We start from the raw sequence: 21,940 nt of genomic DNA, 5'->3' as shown, positions 1-21,940 counted from the left end.
TGAAATTCCAGTCCCCAGGAATTCTTTCTTAAAAAACAAAATCATTCCATGTGTATGAGTGTTCTGCTTGCACGGATGTATGTGTGCCATGTGTGTGCAATGCCCACGGAGGCCAGAAGAGGGCATTGAGGCCTGGAGCTGGTCACAGATGTTGGTGAGCCGCACTGTGGGAGCTCTTAATTGCTGTGCTATTGCTCAAGCCCCAGGAGTATTTCTGGAGTCAGAGATCTTTCTTTGATTTTTTTTCTAATGATCTACAAGCAGCTTAATTACCTTCACGATTACCTAAAAATAAAAATATTTTTCAATTACATACAGAAAAGGTACACGTACAAAGATGGTAACTGCTAAAAACTGTAAACCACTTAAGTTTAAGATTTATTATTTTTATTTTACGTGTATGGGTATTTTGTCTGCATGGATTTAAGTCACCACATGTGTGCACACAATGCCTGTGGAGGCCAGAAGGGGGCACTGGATTACACCACCCTTCACCCTAGAAGTCGAGTTACAGATGGTTTTTAGCTACCATGTAGATGTGCTGGGAATTGAACCTGGGCCCTCTGGAAGAACAGCCAGGGATCTTACCCACTGAAATGTCTCTCCAGCCCAAACATTTAAGTTTAAATAATGTATGGCTCAGCAGCAGCTACTACAGACAGTAACTATGAAGATCCACAGCCATTCATAAAGAAAACTGCATTATACTGTTTTAACACCAAATGAGTAAAAAAAGGTTTTCTCAAAAACTTGCATTCACAGCTCTTTTCAATGCTTAAAAACAGAAATATATACCCTAACTATATGTTTGCTGATTTAATCCTAGACAATTTAAAGTATTTCACCTTTCTTGCTTCCTGTTTCTACAAAAGGTCGGGGGATCATCTCCCTCCCTTATCTAAATGCTCCTCAGGCATCAGTTCAGACTGGGGAGGCTCCTGGACTCTGAGCACCCTACACCGTACACGGTGGGAAAGCTCAGACTCAGGTCTTCAGATGGGGTGACTTCAGTCACTGCTACACAAACGCCTGCTGGAGAGCTTGGCAAACAAGAAATCCTGAGGCCAAAGCTGGGCTCCGGCTGGTGCCGCAGACCTGTGACCGCAGTGCTGGAGAGCTGGAGAGCTGGGAATCCAAGCATCACGTGACCGCATTCCGACATTTGCTAACTTACAGTCCTGGATGACATGACACTCTGCTTCAAGAGTAAACAAGAGGGACAACCTATACCACAAACGAGCAGTCTACAGGGCTGAAGGACACGGTTCCCCGCAGACACCAGCTTCTACCTGCTCATAAAGTCGTTTCTGTGACTCGAGCTCCAGCTGTCTCATTTCCAGGTCTTTGGCTGTGGCAGTGATTTCTTGATCTCTCATTTGTATCTGTGGACAAATCACAAATTGTCAAGGCCCCAAAGAACTCACAGCACAGTTTTTAATGATGTAGTAATCCTGTAATCTGGGTAGGCCATTAACAGCACTCACTCCCAAAACAAGCACCAGGAACTGGGATAAAGCAGAGTACTCATGGGATCCAGGGCTAATCTGGGTTACGCTTATGTTTTTAAAAAGCATGCACAACTGCCATATGCCCACGGAGACAGACTGACTAGCAGGTGGCAGCTCTTCCCTGTTACGGAAAAGGAAGCAACTGCAAGTTAGAGTGGAGAGAAACAATCTTCAATCTTATTCGTTTAAAAACTTAAGCTTCTAAACTTTTTTATAAATTTGATTTGACAACTCATAAGTTCATGTTTCCTGTGACCTGTCTGACTGCTCTGTGCTCTGCGTGGACCACTGGGAGCTCACTGTCTCCAAGTCTGGTTACTTGGGGCTTGCAGTTCTGTAAGACAGAGGTTGGGTAAGGGACTCTCTACAGCATCTTCAAAGTATTTGGCTGCCTACAGACCCAGTTATGTTTAAGTGTGAGGATAGAGTAAATGATGTGTATTTGGAAAACAAAACAGCAAAACTATGACCAACCAACTATCCGGCTATCAATTCCCACCCATTCATTCAGTAAACACTTAAGGACTGTATCATTAGCTTGGTCACTCTCCAATATCTACCGATTAAAACCGCATGCTGTTAAATACTCAGAAGAGAAGAAGCAGTAAACATGAAGACACCGTGGAATGTAGAGTCACACGTTCAAGGGGTAAAATAAACACTGCACAACTGACCTGAAGGAAGTTAGGGGTAAGCACTAGCTAAGGTGAGGCCTGAGCAGGGAGCCAGAGTCCTGGCAGTAGGGAGAGGGGGAGGGGAGGCTGGGCACAGCGCCACACTCTGTGGAGGGTCCAGTCATTCGAGTATGAGTTTTCAGAGACACAAACAGATCACATGAGTTGTGCAAAAAGATCACACTAGTTTGTGAGTAGATGGCCACAGTCATGTCCATGCCCCGCTGGAGCTGGGGCAGAGTCAGAGCACAGCACTGGAACAGGCAGCCAGAGGGCATGCAGGGCCTCTCCGCTGCTGCTTAGAAGAACCAGGATGCCTCGCTGTATGTCAAGAGATTTGGGATAAAGATATCAGAGTTCTGAGATTGGACCACTTTTGGGAAAGAACATACACTTTTTATTAAGAGTACAAGGCTATTAATTTGATTGACTGGAAGAGGCAATTTAAAAGAATTGCAGATTATAAAAGCCAATTAAAATTAATTAGCCTTAAACAAAACAAGAAGTATTAAATTCAATGTTTTACAAGACTTAAAAATTTAGTATTTTATTGAAACTAGGTTTTAAGCTTCCAAAACTAATGCATAAATTTAATATAATAATAATGAGAAGAATTTCAATTGGATGGGAGAGAAGATTCAGAAAGAACAACTTCTCTGTTTGGAATGTAAATACTTGAGAACACTGAGTCAAATAAAGAAGAACAGTGAGCGAGGAGTAGGCCCAGAAAAAAGCCACAGTCGCTGTCACCCGGCGTGGTGCTGGACAGGGACAAACAAGGGAGTCCATGCAGTAATAACCCTCACCCAGCAAGTGGCTTCACAACACTCAACAAACAGCATTGGGACCCTGGCCTGCCTTCTACGAAGAGGTGAGCCTGGTCCCTAACTCACTCCTTACAGTCAGTCTTCAGATACACTCGGAGCTGGCAAAAAAGCATCAGATGGGAACTATTTCAGGCTTTGAGGGTCACAGGGTTTCTGACACCACCACCACCTTGCCAATAATTTTAAAATTAAGATACTATTACAAACGAAAACAAGCCGGGCGGTGGTGGCACATGCCTTTAATCCCAGCACTCAGGAGGCAGAGGCTGGTGAATCTCTGTGAGTTCGAGGCCAGCCTGGCTCACAAAATGAGTTCCAGGACAGGCTCCAAAAGCTACACATAGAAACCCTGTCTTGAAAAACCAAAAGAGCCGGGCGGTGGTGGCGCACGCCTTTAATCCCAGCACTCGGGAGGCAGAGCCAGGCGGATCTCTGTGAGTTCGAGGCCAGCCTGGGCTACCAAGTGAGCTCCAGGAAAGGCGCAAAGCTACGCAGAGAAACCCTGTCTTGAAAAACCAAAAAAAAAAAAAAGAAAAACCAAAAGAAACAAAAAAAATAAAAACAAAAACCAAACAAACAAACGACACTATTAACATTTTTAAGAAGCAAAGGGTAAAAGCCAGTTGAACATATTTACAGCAGACAAGGGTTAATATCCCAACCATACACTGCATGGCAGTCACCAACTATGTGTGACTTTTGGGCAAGAAGGAACTGCAAAGGCAAATGACCGCAGGCTGCCACCTCTCTGGGTGGAAATGTCAGTTAATCTGGAGACATTTCATCTTCGGAGACTAACCTGGGTTTTGTTTTTGAAAGAAAGGGGTTAATTACAGTCTTTCCTGTGTCTCTACAGGTGCAAGAGTAACTATGTTTGTATTTTCTTACGTTTATGTAAATCGTTATTTGCTTTCTATTTTGTGCCTTGTTTAAAAAACTGACTGTTTACTGTCTTTCCACAGTGTTTTGATGGGTCAGTTCCTCTTTCCTGGGGCTATAGAGCATCTCGCTGGTGAATATGCCATGGGTAAGATACACACTTAAGATACTCATACCCTAGACATCTCAGCTCTAGAAATGAGGAAGCACAGAGAGGCCCCCTCTCTAACTCCAGATGTTCTGTACTGGAAATTCTTTTTATATTGGTCACATGTGCGTTTTTATAGTAGAGAAGAATATTTCCCCCAGCTCACAAATGATACTGACATACTTTTACTTCTGGAGAAACAGTCATTAAACTGAATGATCTCTTGGTATAAGAACAGCTGAATGGTACAGTAAATAACACTGACGGGGCTGTTGTAGTGTGCGTCATGGACACTAGCATCATTACTTAATTGAGCATAAACGGAGATCTTGATTAAGATTAAAGCTGACAGACCTTTCTCTCAATTTCGTCCTCCAGCCTGCGCAGCTCCATTTCACGCTGATCTTGCTGGAGCTTCAGAAGACGCCTCCTAGCAGCATCCTGTAAGCATATTTCCTTCATCTTCAGCTCTCTTTTCACAGCAGCTAGTCTGAAAAACAAACCGTATCAAAGCACTTTCCAACACACCTTTGATTTTTTTTTTTTTTCCACTGAGTTGCTTGAGCTGTTTGGATATATTTTGTCCACTGCAACACAACTGTGTTTACAATAAACAGAGTCAGTACTCGAGAGGGTCATGGTCAGTGCAACTGGCCATCCTTATCCTTTCCGGTTCACCTTCCAACAGTCTACCTGTGAGCTCCTTTCCCAGTGCCCAGTGGAATCCAGGAGCTGCAGCCCGGCGCTAACACATCATTTCAGGACAGTGATACTCTTCAGCTGAAGAGGATGACCGCAAAACCACGACAATGGCACCAAGCAGGGTACCCATATCCTTTACGGTGTTAGTGGAGGCCATCAGCTCTATAATTGATTTTCACTGCTCACAGAAATAGGAATCAATAATCATGGAGAGAAGTCAGTTTCTCAAGCTGAGTGTGGAGGCACACACCTGTTTCCCTAGCACCAGGGAAGCTCGGACAAGAGATTTCCCCCTTTGTCAAAGTTTAAATGTTATAACTTTATTTATCTTATGTATACAAGTGTTTGCCACATGCATGTCTGGAACCTGTAGAACTCATAAAGATGCATTGGACTCCTAGGAACTAAAGTTACAAAGGTTGTGGATGTCTTGTGGGTGCTGGGAACCAAACCCAGGTCCTATACAAGAGCAGCAAATACTCAGAACCACTGAGTCACCTCTCCAGCCTCTTGTCAAAGATCTTGTGTGTTTGTTTGCTTTGAGACAAGGTCTCATTGTGTAACCCTGGCTGTCCTTGAACTCAAGAGTTCCACACGCTTCTGCCTCCAAAGTGGTGGTATTAAAGACATGCACCACCACACCTGGCATTGCCGAAGTTCTAAATGCATAAGGAGATAACTATTTATGTTTCAATTTGTTGGATCATATAGCTATGTTTAAGCATAATTTTAAAAACTACATTGTTTTGGGCAGTGGTGGCACATGCCTTTAATCCCAGCACTTGGGAGGCGGATCGCTCAGTGAGTTCGAGGCCAGCCTGGTCTATCCTGTCTTGAAAAATCAAAAGAAAAAAAAGCAAGCCAGTGGTGGTGGTGCACACCTTTAATCCCAGCACTCGGGAGGCAAAGGCAGGCGGATCTCTGTGAGTTCGAGGCCAGCCTGGTTTACAGAATGAGTTCTAGGACAGCCAGGGATGTTAACACAGAGAAACCTTGTCTCGAAAAACAAACCAACAAAAAAATGGAAAAAAATACCAACAAGGGTGTTTCCAACACTCCATTACAAAGCATTTCTGCCTACCATAGAATTTTTTTTTTCAATAGACAGGTCTCACTCTGTAGCCCAGTCTGGTGTGGAACCCCACTATGAAGCCCAGACTAGACTCAAACCTCCTGGGGTGTTGGGATGACAGGCATGAATCATGCCTGGCTTAGAATGAATATTGCTAAACAGTGTTTTTCAACATACATTAGAACTTACATTGCTTCTGAGAATTCATGCGGGGGGCAGATTCAACATTGCTTTAGTATTAATTTTACAACATGTAAGTTTAGGAGGCATATACACTTTTTATTACCTTACACATTTGCTTAATGGAAATTAGGCTGGGTAACTTAACATACAGAGTTCTACCTAAGAGAAGGGGAGGAAACAACCGGTCTGACTCCTGTCCTAGGTTTGCCACAGCAGTGGACTGCACCCGCGTCCCTGTCCCTGCCGGGTCACGAGGACTGCACCCGCGTCCCTGTCCCTGCCGGGTCACGTGGACTGCACCCGCGTCCCTGTCCCTGCCGGGTCACGTGGACTGCACCCGCATCCCTGCCGGGTCACGTGGACTGCACCCACGTCCCTGCTGGGTCACGAGGACTGCACCTGTGTCTCTGCTGGGCCATTTTCTCTTCCTCCTGCAGAAGCATCTCTCTTCTTGTCTCCTCTGCTCTCTGGAGCAGCTCTTGCTTCTGGTACCAAGCCTCATCTTCAGCTCTCTGCTCATCCACTTCAGCTTGCATATTTTCAACTGTTTGCCTGAAGTCGACAATATTTACTATTATAAAAATGCAGACAAGAAGTGAAGTAATTTAATTCAAAACAGCCAAGATATACAATGTAGAACCTGCTGAAAGTACAATGTGTTTTTATTTTCAGATACAGGAGAAAGTAGGCATCTTTAAAGACACCTCTAGCCTTCAAATTTGGATTTTATACACATACTTTAGAATTCAAACTGATTTCTCATTAAAAACTTTTACTTGGGGCTGGAGAAAAGGCTCAAAGGTTAAGATCATTTGCTGTTCTTGCAGAGGACCAGGTTTGATTCCTAGCACCTGCTGTGTGGATTATGTATACTGTTAATAAAATGTTGATTGGCTGATAGCCAGACAAAAAGTATAGGCGGGGCAATCTGACTGAGGATGCTGGGGGAAAGAAGGGCAGAGTCAGAGATATGCCAGCCAGCTGTCGGGGGAACAAGACGTGCTAGAGGGCAGGTAAAGCCATGAGCCACATGGCAAAACATAGATTAATAGAAATGGGTTAATTTAACTGTAAGAGCCAGTTACTAATAAGCCTGAGCTATCGGCCAAGCATTTACAATTAATATAAGTCTCTGTGCGGTAATTAGGAAGCAGCTCCTAGGATGGGAAAACTCTGCCTACAAGCATCCATATCTGGTAGCTCATAACCACTTTTAACTCCAGGAGCTCTGGGTCTCTGTTCTCAATGGGCACCTGCACACACACAGTGCACACAAGTCCATGCAAGGACACATACATACACATAAACAAAAAGAAAAAAAAACTTTCTTATTTATAGTGTCTCATTTATCTCAATAATAATTATTACATGATTACCTCTCTCTCAGGAAATCCAATTCATCATTCCTGATCCTTTCTCGTTCCTGCGTCTGATAGTCCACAATAAACTTCGGGTATTGATTAAATATGGGATATTGCCCTTTTGTCAATGCAACAAAAGCATCCAGCATGCTACTTGGATGAATATCAGCAGGTGTAGTCTCCATGAGATGATAAACTTCTCTAATTACAACATTTATGTCCAGGTTATTCCGATGGTGAAAAAAATACTGTAAGAAAACTCGATGTTTAAATCACAGTTTACTCAGCAAAGCATGCCATCACTCAGAAGAAGTAAAAATGAGGACACATCAGACGCAGAGACACACATTCAAGGGGCAGGAGGCTCAGAGCAACTGACCTCAGGGAAGTCGTAGGGAAACACTGGCCATGGTGAGGCCTGAGCTTTGAAGCGGGAGGAGGGAAGGAGGGGCTCTGGGGGCCCAGGCACAGAGCACCTTTGCTTTTTTGTTACTGTGTAACAGCTAGCCCGAGAATCTGATACAGAGCCCAGACTGGCCTCAAACTTGTGATCCTCCTGCCTCAGCCTTCCTATTGCTGTCATCCTAGGTCACACAGTTGTAATTCCAGCTCTTGGGAGGCAAAGGTAGAAGGACCACCGTGAGTTCCAGGTTGGCCTGTGCTATAGAGCGAGTTTGAAACCAGCCTGGGCTACATAACAAGGCCTTGTCTCAAAAATCCCAAACTGGCTGAGCACAAAGAAACCTCAAGTACTATTCTACACACATTTCCAGACTACCATAGCCCAGGGGGCTGACAATGAGGTCACTCAAAGAACAAACAACAACCAAGTGTTCAATGCTCTTACCAAGGAGAAACCACCCGGTCATAACAACCTGCTTGTCAATAATCTACACAGGGTCAGGGGTGTGGTCCAACTCTCTGTCTATTCTATTTCTACCACCTGGCACCAATGCCCGACCAATAGGCTCTCAGTCAAGAAATGTACTTCTCAGTGTAGACACTGACATGCGAGAGCTTCTTGTTTGGGGTTTGCTGTCAACTTGGCGGGTGATGGGATGGAACCCAAGGCCTCTCGTGTGCTAGGCAAGCACTCCACCACTGACTACACTTCCAGCCTTGAGGATCTCCTCCATGCATGGGTACTTACCTCAAAATCATCTTTAAGAGTAGAGTTGAGCAAAGGGGCCCTAGAGCAGGTGTTGTAGGCCACCACGGTCATCAGGAGGAAGGAAGGGTGATTGGAGAAGACGTTGTCGAATAGTCGGAGCCACTCCTCTCTGGTCAGCACTTCTGAGAACACAGTTTCGAGGAGAGGCCAGGCATACAGCTGAAGCAAACAGAAAGGATGTGTTCCGTACGGACAACCTAAGCGTCAAACCGGCACTGGCAACTGGAGCTGTGCGGTAAATACACTCAGTGCACAATTACAAAAAGGACTGTGGTAATCTGGACAATGCTCTGCTTCCCCCAGGCTAGAGACCGAACCAGGGCCTCGGGTACACAAGGCAAGTGCTCCACCACTCAACTGAACCCGCAGCTCCTATTTGGACTTTCTTCCTAGACTTTCAGGAAGGTAACTTAAAGAAGAATGGCAAATTGTTAAAAATTCAGACTCTGCCAGGAAGTGGTGGCGCACGCCTTTAATCCCGGCACTTGGGAGGCAGAGGCAGGCAGATCTCTGTGAGTTCGAGGCCAGCCTGGGCTAGAGTGAGTTCCAGGAAAGGTGCCAAAACTACACATAGAAACCCTGTCTCCAAAAAACAAACAAACAAATAAACAAAAAATCCAGACTGTGTGTCAGGACAGCTCAGCAGGCACAGCTGTTTGCTATCGTGCTGGGTGACCTAAGTGTAAGTCTTGCACACACGCCCACAAATGTATATACATACACACACACAATAAATTAATTTAATTTAAAAATTATAAAGTAGAATATACCTTTTATTATTCACTGGGAGAAATACTGTTTTATCCATACCAGAGTCAATCTTAGCTCTCAAAATAAATGATGGCATGCTAAAGCCCTTCTATTTCTTACCTGGGAAGTCACATCTCGATCTATAAAGTGCTGTAGCAGCTCCTTGTCATGAAATGCCAAAACATTTTCTATCATGCTAAGAATATTGATGGGAGGGTTAGGAAAGTACTCAAACCAATGTTGACACCAATTGACTACAAAGGAAAAAAAAAATCAGAAAATTTTTCTTTAAATATTCTTATGTATTATAAAAGGATTTTTTCTTGAGATAGTCTCACTATATCTATGTGTGTATGTATGTATATATTCATATTCCCAGGCAAGTCTCAAACTTCTAATCCTCCTATCTCAGCCAATCTAATGTAGGGATTATAGGCAACCACACTGGGACTTCTTAATCTCTAGTCGTGTGGGTGGGACACAGGAGCCTTACACATGCTAGGCAACACTATCACTAAGCTGTACCCCCAGCCTATTTACTCATTTAGTTAGTTAGTTAGTTAGTTAGTTAGTTAGTTACAGGTTCTAAGGCAGGCCCTGAACTTGTGGTGCACCTGCCTCAGTCTCTGGATTAGCCAGGATCACAGGCCTGTTAACACCAGCCCCAGTGAATCCATTTTTTTTGCTCTTCAATAGGCTCATGAATAAAGAAGAGATAGTATCTTTTTAGTTTCTAGATCATGAGTATTCAAAACTCCATGGTGTTAATATAGTAATTCAGGCATAAAGAAAATTTGCCAGTTTCTTCAAGGCAGTCGTTGAAAATGTGTCAATAAAAACACGTGTACACACACACATACACACACTCTTCCAAACCATTCCTAATCCAACATGTTGGACCTTCTGGTTCCTGCTGACTCCTGTATTTTCAGTCTTTGATTAACAAAGGGATTTTCTTAGAAAAGGCCATGTGTTTTGGTTTACCCTTATTGTCAACCTGATAAAACTTAAAATCATCTAGGAGTCAGACTTCTGGGCACGTCTGTGAGGACATTTCCAGAGAGTTTAAATGAGGTGAGAAGGGCCGCCATCAATACGGTGGCTCCATTCCACAGACAGGGAAAGCACGTGACGCATCGGTACAACCGTGTGCACCTGCTGTCTGCCTGTGGATGCAGTGTGACGCGCTGCCATGGCTCTCCTCCCATCATGCACCAGGAGCCTCTTTCCTTAAGCGACTTTCCTCAGGTCTTTGTCCCAGCAACAAAAAAAGCTGTATTCCTTGATGTTGTGACCTCTCACCTCAGGTCAGCAGCAGAAATTCCATCAGCAGAGTACTATATAGTTTACGAAGGTTTTCTAATTCTAGAACTCTGTTATTTCACTTATTACCATCCATTCAAATCTGAGCTAATAATTAATCCAAAAGTAAAATCTCGACAAGATTTCAGCTTCTTGCTGCTATTAAAATGACTGGGAGCAGACTGGCCTAACCCAGCCTCAGAACTTGGGGGTCACCTGTAGAAAGGGGGTATTCATACCTATTGCACAGGGTGGCTAGGAAGGTCAACTGAGCAAACCAAAGTGAAACAGCGAGAACAATGTGGCATATGAATTGCTCGATTTTATGAGCCTCAGATGGTGGGGATGAGGGCAGCAGCCAGCACCTGGGCACTACCCAGCAGGCACTGTGTGCCAAGGGCTCCACCCCACAACAGTTCTGTAAAAAGCAACAAGTCCAAAGACTGGCTTCTTTCTAACCGAAACCACCCGCAACAATACTGTCTAAAAATTCCTACACTCCACGTATAAGTGATTGGCATGTCTACTTTTTGCTCTAAACTTGACTGTCTCATACTTCTTGACTCAAAAATAAAGAGATCTAGATTCCCTATATGTGGCAAAGGTACCAAGACACCAGGAAGACACGTGAGACTCCGTTCTTGGTTTGGTTCTGCAGTACTTACTTATGAGAGTGGCAACAACTTCAAAACAGATGAGCTGATTGTTCTGGAACAATTTCACAAATGGAAAAGCCAAGAGTGGAAGATATGGAGTGTCGCTGAAGATGGCAGACCAGTGAGCTAATGCAGAGAGGGTTCTGGAAACAAGGACCAGAAAGGGACAGAGTTATCACAGTGTGTCTTAGTAACTGATTCAGATTTGGTGGAGACTTTCTGTCTTATGCCTATCATACAGTTCCCCTCTTTAGAAGCACTGGGCGGGAGTAGCACACACCTTTGATCTCAGCAATGGAGAGGCAGAGCCAGGCAGATCTCTGGGAATTAGAAGCCAGCCTGGTCTACATTGTGAGGTCCAAGCCAGCCAGGGATACACAGTGAGACCCCATCTCAAAACAAAACAAAAAAACCCAACCCCAATCTGCCCTCACCACCAACAAAAGAACTCAACCCCTCACAAATGGTGGTATTACATAAATACTGTTCTGTGTCTTGAAGTTTTCAGTTATTACTTGAAACATTAATATCAGGATCTGGAGTGTAAATACCCTCATGATGTTTTCTTGGTGTCTATGAGAGCTTTGTGCTGAGGAATCTCATTTATTTAAATAAGATTCCTATCATTGGGCCTTGGGGTCTTTCTGCTTTCATAAACAATGCCGCACTGAGTATCATTACATGTGCATCTTTCTTCAAGGGGGAAAACGGACTTGGATAAACACTAAGATATGCACAGCTGTAATTTCAATAGCCAATGACACATAATCCTCAACGGAATGTCTATTTAGGTTGCCGCTGACGTTGTGAAGGGATGTCTGTTTTCTCAAGGCTCTTCAAAGTGTTATCAACATTTTGTGATGGGTATTCCTGGTTGCCAACTTCACTATATCTGGAAATAACTAAAGCTGGGCTGGGTACACCTGGGAGGGACTTTTTTCTTAATTAAATAATTTGAAGTGGGAAGACCCATTTTTAATCTGGATCTTCTGAGGTGGGAAGACCCACCTTTAATCTGGGACCCACCTTCTGATAACAGCCTATAGAAAGGGCAAAGAAGAAGGAAGCTTGCTCTCTCTGTCTGCTTGCCCTGACTCCTGCTGGCAAGTCCATTCTTTCAGAGGCATTAGAACCTACTTTTTCAAGACTCTGGAGTACACCTAAGGCAAGCTAGGACATCCACCTTGTGGACTGAACAACTGTTGGGTTCTTGGACTTCAATTGGTAGACAGCCATCGTTGGACTAGATGGACCACAGACTGTCAGCCATTCTTACAAATCCCCTTTCTGAATATATGTATGTATGTGTGTGTATGTATGTGTGTATGTATGTATGTATGTATGTATTCATTCATTCTATCAGTTCTGTTCCTCCAGAGAACCCTGACTCATACACATTTCTGTCAAACTTCTTTTATATCTGATTTTATTTTTAAAATTTTATTATTTTTATGGGGTTTTTGAGACAGTTTCTCTGAGTAGTCCTGGCTGTCCTGGAACTCAAAGATCTGCCTGCTTCTGCCCTCCTAGTGCTGGGATTAAACACATGCGCCACCACCACGCCAGGGTTGTCAAGTTGTCCTCTGACCCCACATATGTGCCGTGGCAAGTGCACACACAAAATCAGGCATAGCAATCTATACTAAAGGAGGCCAATGAGAGACTCTTAAAGGAAAACAAAAAGACAAAATAGCACAGAACCTATTTCTGTTAACTGTGTCTATAGTGTGTGTGTGTACACCTGCAATTATGCTCTACTTGGGAGGCCAAGGCAGGAAGATCACCAGTTCTAGGCCAGCCTGGGCTACTTAGGGAGACTTGGGGGATGGGGGGGGGGAGATGGGATCCAATCAAATCAAAATACCCAGTATGCCTGTGTCTGCATTATATACCTACGGAAGCCAGCCCAAAACAAGCAGCTGCTTCCAGTGCGAGCCGACTTCGGGCGGAAAAGCACAGACTTCCCAAGACCTCTGCACCACTGCAGCTTTCTTACAAGGAACTCATCCAGTTACACGTTGATTTTATTTGATGTGTCTCTGTCTGTCTGTGTCTGTGGAGGCAGAAGCAGCAGTCACACACATCCCCGGGGGTAGAGTCAGAAGAGGTTGTGGGCGGCCTGACACAGGTGTTAGGAATCAGACTCTGGTCCTCTGGAAGGGCAGGAAGCTCTCGTACCCAAGAACTACATTCTTTTTAAAAGATTACAATAGAGCATTTGAAGGAACTTGAAATGTTCAAAACACGGAGGTAGGAAGCAGTCATCTGTCATGTATGTGGATTTACCCTACCTCCACCACTTTACCACAGTAGCTTAGCAAATCTTTAACACATCATTTTATTCATTAATAGTTAGGTATACATCTTTTAAAAAAGGGAGAGGGGGGGCAGTCCTGGTAAAATGGCTTAGCAGGTAAGTGAGCTTGAATGTAAGCCTGGCAAGCTGAGCTCAGTCCCTGGGACCTGCAGAGGAGCAGGAGAGAATTCTCACAAACTGACCCCTCACCTCCACAGGTGTGCACATGACATGCTCGCTTGCTCTCTCTCTCTCTCTCTCTCTCTCTCTCACTCACACACACACACACACACACACACACACACGCTATAAATAAATAGAAATACATGTAATTTTACAAATTTTTAGTTAAAAAACAAACCTTCACTTATATAGTCGCATCGTTATAGTACTTAAAAAATAAACATGGTTTGTTTCTTCAGTACAATCCATAACCAGACAGGTCTCATCTTTCTGCACTTGATTAATCAAGCTGAAAACAATTCTCCTTCATTAAATTATAATTTTGAATTAAAGTTATAAAATAAACTATAAAAATAAAATAAAATTTTTAGCCAGTGGTGGTGGCGCACACCTTTAATCCCAGCACTCGAGAGGCAGAGCCAGGCGGATCTTTATGAGTTCGAGGCCAGCCTGGTCTACAGAGCGAGATCCAGGACAGGCACCAAAACTACACGGAGAAACCCTGTCTTGAAAAACCAATAAATAAATACATAAATAAATAAATAATTTATTTTATGTATATAAGTACTTTGCCTGCCTGGTCCCCTCAAAGACTAGAAGAGAATGTTCTAGTGGAGTAACGTAGCGGTGAGCTGCCAGGTGGGGTCCCTGAAAAGCAGTCAGTACTCTTAACCATTGAGCCATCTCTCTAGCACCTGATTTTGAATTTCTAAATTAAAATTTAGAAAAATAAATCAGATGTGATGGCTCCTACTTATAAACTCAGCCTGTGGGGTCTAAAGCAGGAGGACCGAGACTCTAAGGCTGGCTTGAGCTACACAGTAAGTTCCAGGCTACACTGAGCTAGTGAGATCCTGTCTCAAAAAAAAGACATTAGAAAAACAGAAATTGAAAAACGAAAGGAAAAAAAATGAGGATAATTTGAAGTATGTATACAGAATTATAATTAAAATAGTAATTTTAATTGTAAATGGATTAGTAGACGCAGAATTGCTTTATGCATCTAACTGACCACATTTTATGGAAACTCTTGCCACTTTAGGTGGAGTTTAGAAAACTGGACCTTGGGAAGTGCCCGTCCACATATTATGTAGGCAGAAATACAACAAGTGTGTTTCCTTCTCTGAGCAGAATCATCAGACAAGAGTCAGCATCTCGGGTGCTTGTATCTATTGACAAAACCAATTCCTGATTTCCCGCAGTGATGGGATCAACAGAAGGAATACGTGGTCTGTTCATCCTCGGAACACAGGCAAGTCAGTATTTCAGAGGAAGGTATGAAAATGCTCTTTTCTAAAGGAACACATTCCCATTGGTTTACATTTCCTCCTGCATCTACAAAGACAAGGCTTCCTACCAAAGCACATGCTGTGTTTAACTCTGCATACTTGAACCCAAGAATCACAGGCAAGACACAAGGGTATTCTGACAAATATAATGTCATTTATAACTGGAGAGATGGCTCGGCCTTTAAAGGCTAGGCTTACAACCAAAAATATAATGTCATTTTATGCAGACTTACCATGCACAGCAGGAAGCACATTAAATGTAGGGGCCAAATGAGTAAAGTAAGTCTCAAAGTCAGCTGATATTTCATCGAATTCAAAGGTACATTAAAAACTTAGGTACATTGAATTTTTTGTCGTTGTTGTTGTTTGTTTGTTTTGTTTTTGTTTTTTGAGACAGGGTTTCTTTGTGTAGCTTTGCGCCTTTCCTGGATCTCACTCTGTAGCCCAGGCTGGCCTCGAACTCACAGAGATCCGCCTGGCTCTGCCTCCCGAGTGCTGGGATTAAAAGCATGCGCCACCACCGCCCGGCGAATTTTTAAAAGTCTGTATAGGCGAAGCTAAATAACTAAACACCCCTCAAGAGCAAAGACTGGGAACAGCCCAGACGATCATTAGCAGGGACAGGTCAGTGAATCACCGTGCACGGGGCATGGGCAGCTACAGAAGCAGACGCAGAACGCCTCTGCACTGCTCAAACGCCGCCATCCACAGCAGGGGCTGGGTGTGTGATAGCCAATAAGGAAAAGCACAAACACACATGTGACTATGCCATGTTTACTGACAGGATTACTAATGAGCAAACAGGGTGGAGGGAACAGAAGCCAGACTGACTTGAATAAACCTTATTTTGTATGAGAGTATAAAACAAAATAAAGTTTAAATGAAACAAAAACTTCAGGGCCTCACTGACTCTGAGGTCAAACTCCAGTGAAGAAGAAACAGGACCAAACCAAAAAACACTGAAAATAAACGGAACAAATTAACCTAACTATGTAGTGAATTTGTGGCATTACCATAGTAATGATTAAGTAATTCTAAAATAATAATTTGATTATACATGCTTGTGGGCTATAGCTTAAGAATGAAAAAAACAAAACAAAACAAAACAAAAACCCAAAAAGCACTTCAACTATTTTCAATAATCCTAATATGAACCAGGCATGGTGATATATACCTGGAGAACCTGAGGCAGGAGGATTGTCATGAGTTAAGGCAAGCTTGGCTTACATTCCAAGTATGGGGCCAGCTAGATCTATATAGTAAGAGCCCACCTCAAACACAAAATAACAAAAACACCAATCACCTACCCAAAACAATAATGTAAGATATAGCTTTCCCATTCCCACACATACAGTTTTTAACACACATCCAGCACAGAGTTCAGAAGTCGGTGTACATGCAGAAAAAGTGGGTTATAGATGTGCCTCAGTAAAGAGTGCTTAGTGACCATGTAAAAGGCCTGAGGTTTGACGCCAGTGATACACACACACATGCACATCAATGTCACTACGAACCAGGATTTTTTTTTTTTACTCTAAAAGATTCAAACACAAAATCAAAGAAGTTATGCAAAAAAAAAAAAAGTTTTTAATCCTAAATTTGATAGAAAATATTACTATAAACTCTTTCCTCACCCAGTCCACCAGAAAGACCTATGTTTAAGTTTATAATGTATAAACTTATTATTCTAAGATAATTAACTTACTGTTTTGAAAACTGGTAAAAATTTTAAGTTGATGATGGGAACCCTGTCTTCGTGTGTGTGTGTGTGTGTGTGTGTGTGTGTGTGTGTGTGTGTGTGTGTGTGTTTTCATGTCGGGGGAGGTACATGGGTGTGTGGGAGCCCATGTGTCCGTGTGAGGTGACCGATCAGCAGACAATCGTGGCTGTTGTCCTCAGGTATCCTTCCCTTTGGGTTTGAGACAGGGCCTCTTCTAGGCCTGGGACTTCACCAACTGAGCTGAACTAACCAGTTGGCCATCGAGCTTCCAGGGATCTGCCGTCTCCGCCTCCATCATCCCACCCCTGAGACTGCAAATATGCACACTGCCCCAGACTTTTATGTGGGTTCTGGGGATTGAACTCAGATCCTTTGGCCTGCAAGGCAAGTGCTTTATGAACTGAGTCATTTCCCCACCCTTGGAAAATGTTCTTTATGGAAACTTTCCAGGTAATAAAGAGAAGGAATGACAGAAGTAGATTGTCAGTGTTTTGCTAATCTCTGGGCTGGAACGGATTTAGATGATGGTCAGTAATAACCAGTGACGCCTTCAAGAGAGAAACAACCAGCGACCACAAACCTCCTAAAGAAGTACACAAAACCACCTAGAATGCCACCCAGCACACCACCAGGTGGAGGAACGAATACCTGGCTCTGATCAGTTTAGAGTACATCGTGGATAAAGAGAAATAGAGCAAACAACAGTAAGGGAGTGAACCAGCACACCCAGGCTGTGGTAGAGTATGCAGGCTGAGTCCTGGTTCCTCCACAAACACACTGCAGGGAAACAAGCTGGAGACCAAAAGAGGCTCTGGGGGCGTGGCCCAGGCCCAGAACCCCAGCTCTCATGCGGCAGAGGCAGGAGGGCGAAAGTTCCAGGACAGCCTGGGCTACACAGACCCTGTTCCAAAAAAGCCAAAACAAATAATAAAATTATAAAAAGAGACGAGACTTTGAGGGGGGCAGTGTCAATCAAATACTGTGTGTATAACTTGCTGGAATTCATAATTAATTTCCCAAGTCGATCAGTAGTGGGGATGCTGACTGGGTATGTGGGCTACAAGAGTGAGCTTTCCTGTCGGTGTGATAATGGCAGAACACACACACAGGTGGGAGGAAAGGAGTCTCCAGCTTTAAAGGCGCACGTGTAAACATTTAGCATGGTATGTGCATGCACGTCTAGGGAGGCAGCAGAGAAGCTGCTGTGGAGAGGGTGGAGCAACACAACAAGCTGGTCCACAAGCCTGCCAACTGCTGAAGCCAGCGAGGGCACAAGGCTGCTCTTCCCCGGGTCCCACTTTTACGTAAGCTTGCAGTTTTTCATCATAAAAACTCTGCAAAAAGGCCTTGGATTCTAGAGACCAGGAGCAGTTCCAGCTCTCACAAGTGACCAGATCACATTATCCAACCTCTCTATGCCTTGGTTTTTCTACCTGTAACGTAAATTAAATATGTATGTACCTAACAACGAAGACATTTGTGCTCAGCCTTGTGATGTGACATGCTGTCACCTACAAAGTTCACACTTGAGAACTGTGCAATCCAGTTACTGAAAAAGAAAATCTCACAATGTTTTAAGTAGGTCTGCAGCTCTGTGCTGTTACCTTCGTAGCCATGCTCCGCTCCATGCAGCGTGTGGGCTGCAGCTGGACACACTTGCAATACCTGCAGTTGGACATACGAGGCTTATGACTAGCATTCACCAAGTGTCTACTATGAACTAGACACTGTTCTAAGTGACACTGTCTTCAAATACCCCAATAATCTCACAATGTTGGGGTGATCAGCTCCAACCCCATTTCCTGTCAAAAAATTAAAGATGGGGGAGGAAATACATGTCCTTTATTAAATGATGGAATAGAGTCAAGGCCAGGTGGTGGCACACACCTTTAATCCTAGCACTTGGGAGGCAGTGGCAAGCGATCTCTGAGTTTGAGGCCAGCCTGGTCTACAGAGTGAGTTCCAGGGCAGCCAGGGCTACATACAGAAACCCTGTCTTGAAAACTCAAAAGAAAAAGCAGATGGAATAGAGTCAAAACTGGGTCTTCTGTCTTAAAGCCCAAGCTCTTCCCACTACTGTCTTTGCTCCTTTGCATTATCCAAGAGAGTATGATTTTCAGGAACATAACACAATCTCACATCCATACATGACGCATGTATCTTTTGTTTTTAAAACAGTCCTACAAGCTGGCAGTGGTGGTGCACGCCTTTAATCCCAGCACTCAGGAGGCAGAGGCAGGTGGATCTCTGTGAGTTTAAGGCCAACCTGATCTACAGAAAGAGATCCAGGACAAGCACCAAAAACTACATAGAGAACCCCCATCTCAAAAATAAATAAATAAATAAATAAATAAATAAATAAATAAATAAATAAAGAAAGAAAGAAAGAAAGAAAGAAAGAAAGAAAGAAAGAAAGAAAGAAAGAAAGAAAAACAGCCCTGCATACCAGACAAGGAGAGTCAACCCTGACCAAGCAATCCTCCATGAGAAGGGGGTTTGGAAACACTCAGCCAGCCCTTGGTTCCCATCCCACACACTGCTGCGGTGTGTTAAGCGTACCTCTGCAATATTCTCAGTAGTTTTCTACTTTTGATGGGGTATTTCTTCTGAAGGTTCAGATAAGCCACATGAGTTCCCTTATCCATCAAACTACTAAACGCTGTATGGTTTTCAGGCAGTTGTAGTAGAGAGCGCCAAATAAACATTCTGAAATAAAAATCTGATTTGAAATAAAGGAAAAAAAAACTTGCTTTGAGTGAAACTGATTTAGAATGAGAGACTTTGAGGTTTACCTGTACTTTGTCGGATATTCCCCATAGCCTTTTAATAAGATTTGCAAACGTTTTTTATTTACTCCTTCAGACAATTCATTCTATAAAAAGATTGTATCATAAGTGACCATCAAGCAACTGAAAACATGGTAATCTAGTTCAGTGACTTCCAAACTTTAGAACACAGCACACAAGACAGGCAGAGTGGCCCATGCTGGCAATCTCAACAGAGAACAGGCTGGAGGATCATGAGTTTGAAGCCAGCCTGGACTACAGGGGAGATCCTGTCTCCAACAACAGGACACAACTGAACACAATATACAGTGAGACACATTCATGCCGCTGACCCTACCACACACGCTTCCTCTCTCCTACCCTCAAGTGCAGCCATGAACACAGCTATGAATCCACCCATATCACCCTCCTAACAGCACTGAGCACGAAGACTCCAACACAGCACAATGGGAGCTGACCGTCACTAAGTCAGAATCGGCTTTATACATTCTTTCCTACCCCTAAGTTTTATCATTTAAATGCTTATAGAAAAAAATTATTAAAGTTAATGTGAAAAATACCAAGTGTTGCTGAGGCTATGGAATAACTAGAACTCTCTTTACTGTGCTAGGAATATGAATTACTTCAACAGTTTAGGAAAAACCGACAGCATTTACTAAACAAACCTACGGTATATCAAGAGGCTAAGGTGTGAGGTAGAACACATACTTAGTACATATGTGTAATGCGGAGTTCATACTTAGTACATATGTGTAATGCGGAGTTCATACTTAGTACATATGTGTAATGCGGAGTTCAATCTCCAATACTCACTCTTCCCAGCAAAGAGCCCATTATCACTGAGGCAAAGGGCAGTGTCTCGAAGGGAGTGGTAACATTCCATTCTTTGATGTGGGTGCTGGCAGCATGGGTGTACTTGGTTTGTGAAAATTCACTGTGTACTTCACACATGTATTTTATTGTCAATAAATAGGTTCCTTGAAGATAATGTTAGACGTTTCTATTAATACCTACATTTTCTTTCTATTTCAAAGCAGAAAGAAACACTTAAAAAAGAAGGAAAACCATTAGGAAAACCACACGGGGCAGTGAGATGGCTGGTGCCCTGGTCAAAGTGCTTGCTGCATGAGCTTGGCGCCCCGAGTTTGACCCTTGGAACTCACAGTGGAAGGAGAGAACTGACTTAAAAGTCGACCTCTGATCTCAACAAGTACACACGCACGCACGCACACACGCACGCACGCTCGTACTCATGCATGCACACAATTACTTAATTTTAAAACACAAAGCTTCTTGAACTCTTTCTTTCCAGGCGATCCTACTACCGCTGCCTCCGAGGAGCACAATGAAAACTCTAGCGGGAGCAGTGGAAAGCACGCTTCCTGTCTGCCCTGGTAACCCTCTACAGCAGCTGCCTAACAGAAATACAACACGAGCCACAAATGGGACTTAAAACCTTAACAAAGGTAAAGAGAAACAGGGAAAAATCAGTTTCATAATATAATTTATTTAACCCAACAAAACCAAAATATCACTTTAACATAATCAATATAAAATCAATTCATTAAAAAATAAATAAATCAATTCATAAGACAGTTTATAGTCTAGGCTTTCCTACTTTCTTACTACATGTGTTTTACACTTAAAGCATCTTTTTAAAATATGTATTTATTTAGTATGTATACATGTGAATGTGTGTGTGTGTGAGTGTGTGTATGTGTGTATGTATGTATACGAGTGTGCATGCACATTCCACGACACAGGTGAAAATTAAAGAATAATTGTCAGAGCTGGCTTTACAGAACTCTGCTGTCAGGGTTTGTTGTGTTTTGTTTTGAGACAGTGTCTCACTATGTGATCCAGGTTGATCCCAGAGTCACAATCCTGCCTCTACCTCATGCATGTTGGGATTACAGGTGTGTGCCACCATGATGAGCTACTACAGCATATCTTGATTCAGATTACCACACCTCAAATATCATCAGCCACACACCAGCCCAGAAATCACGAGATGAGCCTACAGCAGGGTCACAGCAAGCTGGAGTTTAATTATAATGCATTCTTACCTCTTTGTTTTCTAAATTACCCGTCAGGTCTTGCTTGAGTATTCTAGTTTGAATTTTGCTCTCTTTAGATCTTGCCGGTCGCTGTACTCTTCCTGACATTATTTTCATTTTAAGATTACTGGATCGCAGTTTATTGTTAGGCAAATCTTCAATCACTTTAACCAAGGGAGGAGGTGGCTAAAAGAGGAGAAAAATGGCTCCATGTATTGATGAACCTATACGTATCTTCCACAGTATTCTTAGAAAGTAAGCCTCTTAATATAGGTTTCATCAACTTTACTTGAATAGCATGTTTTAATTTGTATACAGCATATGCCTGTCAAATTCCTTTATAGAACAAGTAAATGCACATGAATAACAGCAAAAA

The 21,940-nt window shown here is 43.1% G+C and overlaps 1 protein-coding gene across 3 annotated transcripts in view; it reads right to left on the bottom strand.

Moving 5' to 3' along the window:
- The window catches only part of Tbc1d31 (TBC1 domain family member 31), a 62,369-nt gene that overhangs the window by 10,752 nt on the left and 29,677 nt on the right, over positions 1–21,940 (bottom strand). For all 3 annotated transcript variants that reach the window (XM_028871894.2, XM_037197794.1, XM_028871895.2), the window contains 10 exons: positions 21,574–21,750; positions 19,514–19,593; positions 19,281–19,427; positions 11,243–11,376; positions 9,396–9,529; positions 8,505–8,684; positions 7,370–7,602; positions 6,393–6,545; positions 4,391–4,526; positions 1,290–1,382 (listed from right to left, as the gene is read on the bottom strand). In XM_028871894.2, the coding sequence (XP_028727727.1) occupies positions 1,290–1,382; positions 4,391–4,526; positions 6,393–6,545; positions 7,370–7,602; positions 8,505–8,684; positions 9,396–9,529; positions 11,243–11,376; positions 19,281–19,427; positions 19,514–19,593; positions 21,574–21,750 (1,467 nt within the window). The remainder of the gene's footprint in view (positions 1–1,289; positions 1,383–4,390; positions 4,527–6,392; positions 6,546–7,369; positions 7,603–8,504; positions 8,685–9,395; positions 9,530–11,242; positions 11,377–19,280; positions 19,428–19,513; positions 19,594–21,573; positions 21,751–21,940) is intronic.

Source organism: Peromyscus leucopus, chromosome 20, assembly GCF_004664715.2.
Source record: "Peromyscus leucopus breed LL Stock chromosome 20, UCI_PerLeu_2.1, whole genome shotgun sequence".
In the NCBI taxonomy this organism is placed as follows: Eukaryota; Metazoa; Chordata; class Mammalia; order Rodentia; family Cricetidae; genus Peromyscus; species Peromyscus leucopus.
Note: the sequence above shows the minus strand (reverse complement) of the source record. Positions and strands in the feature narration are given on the sequence as shown.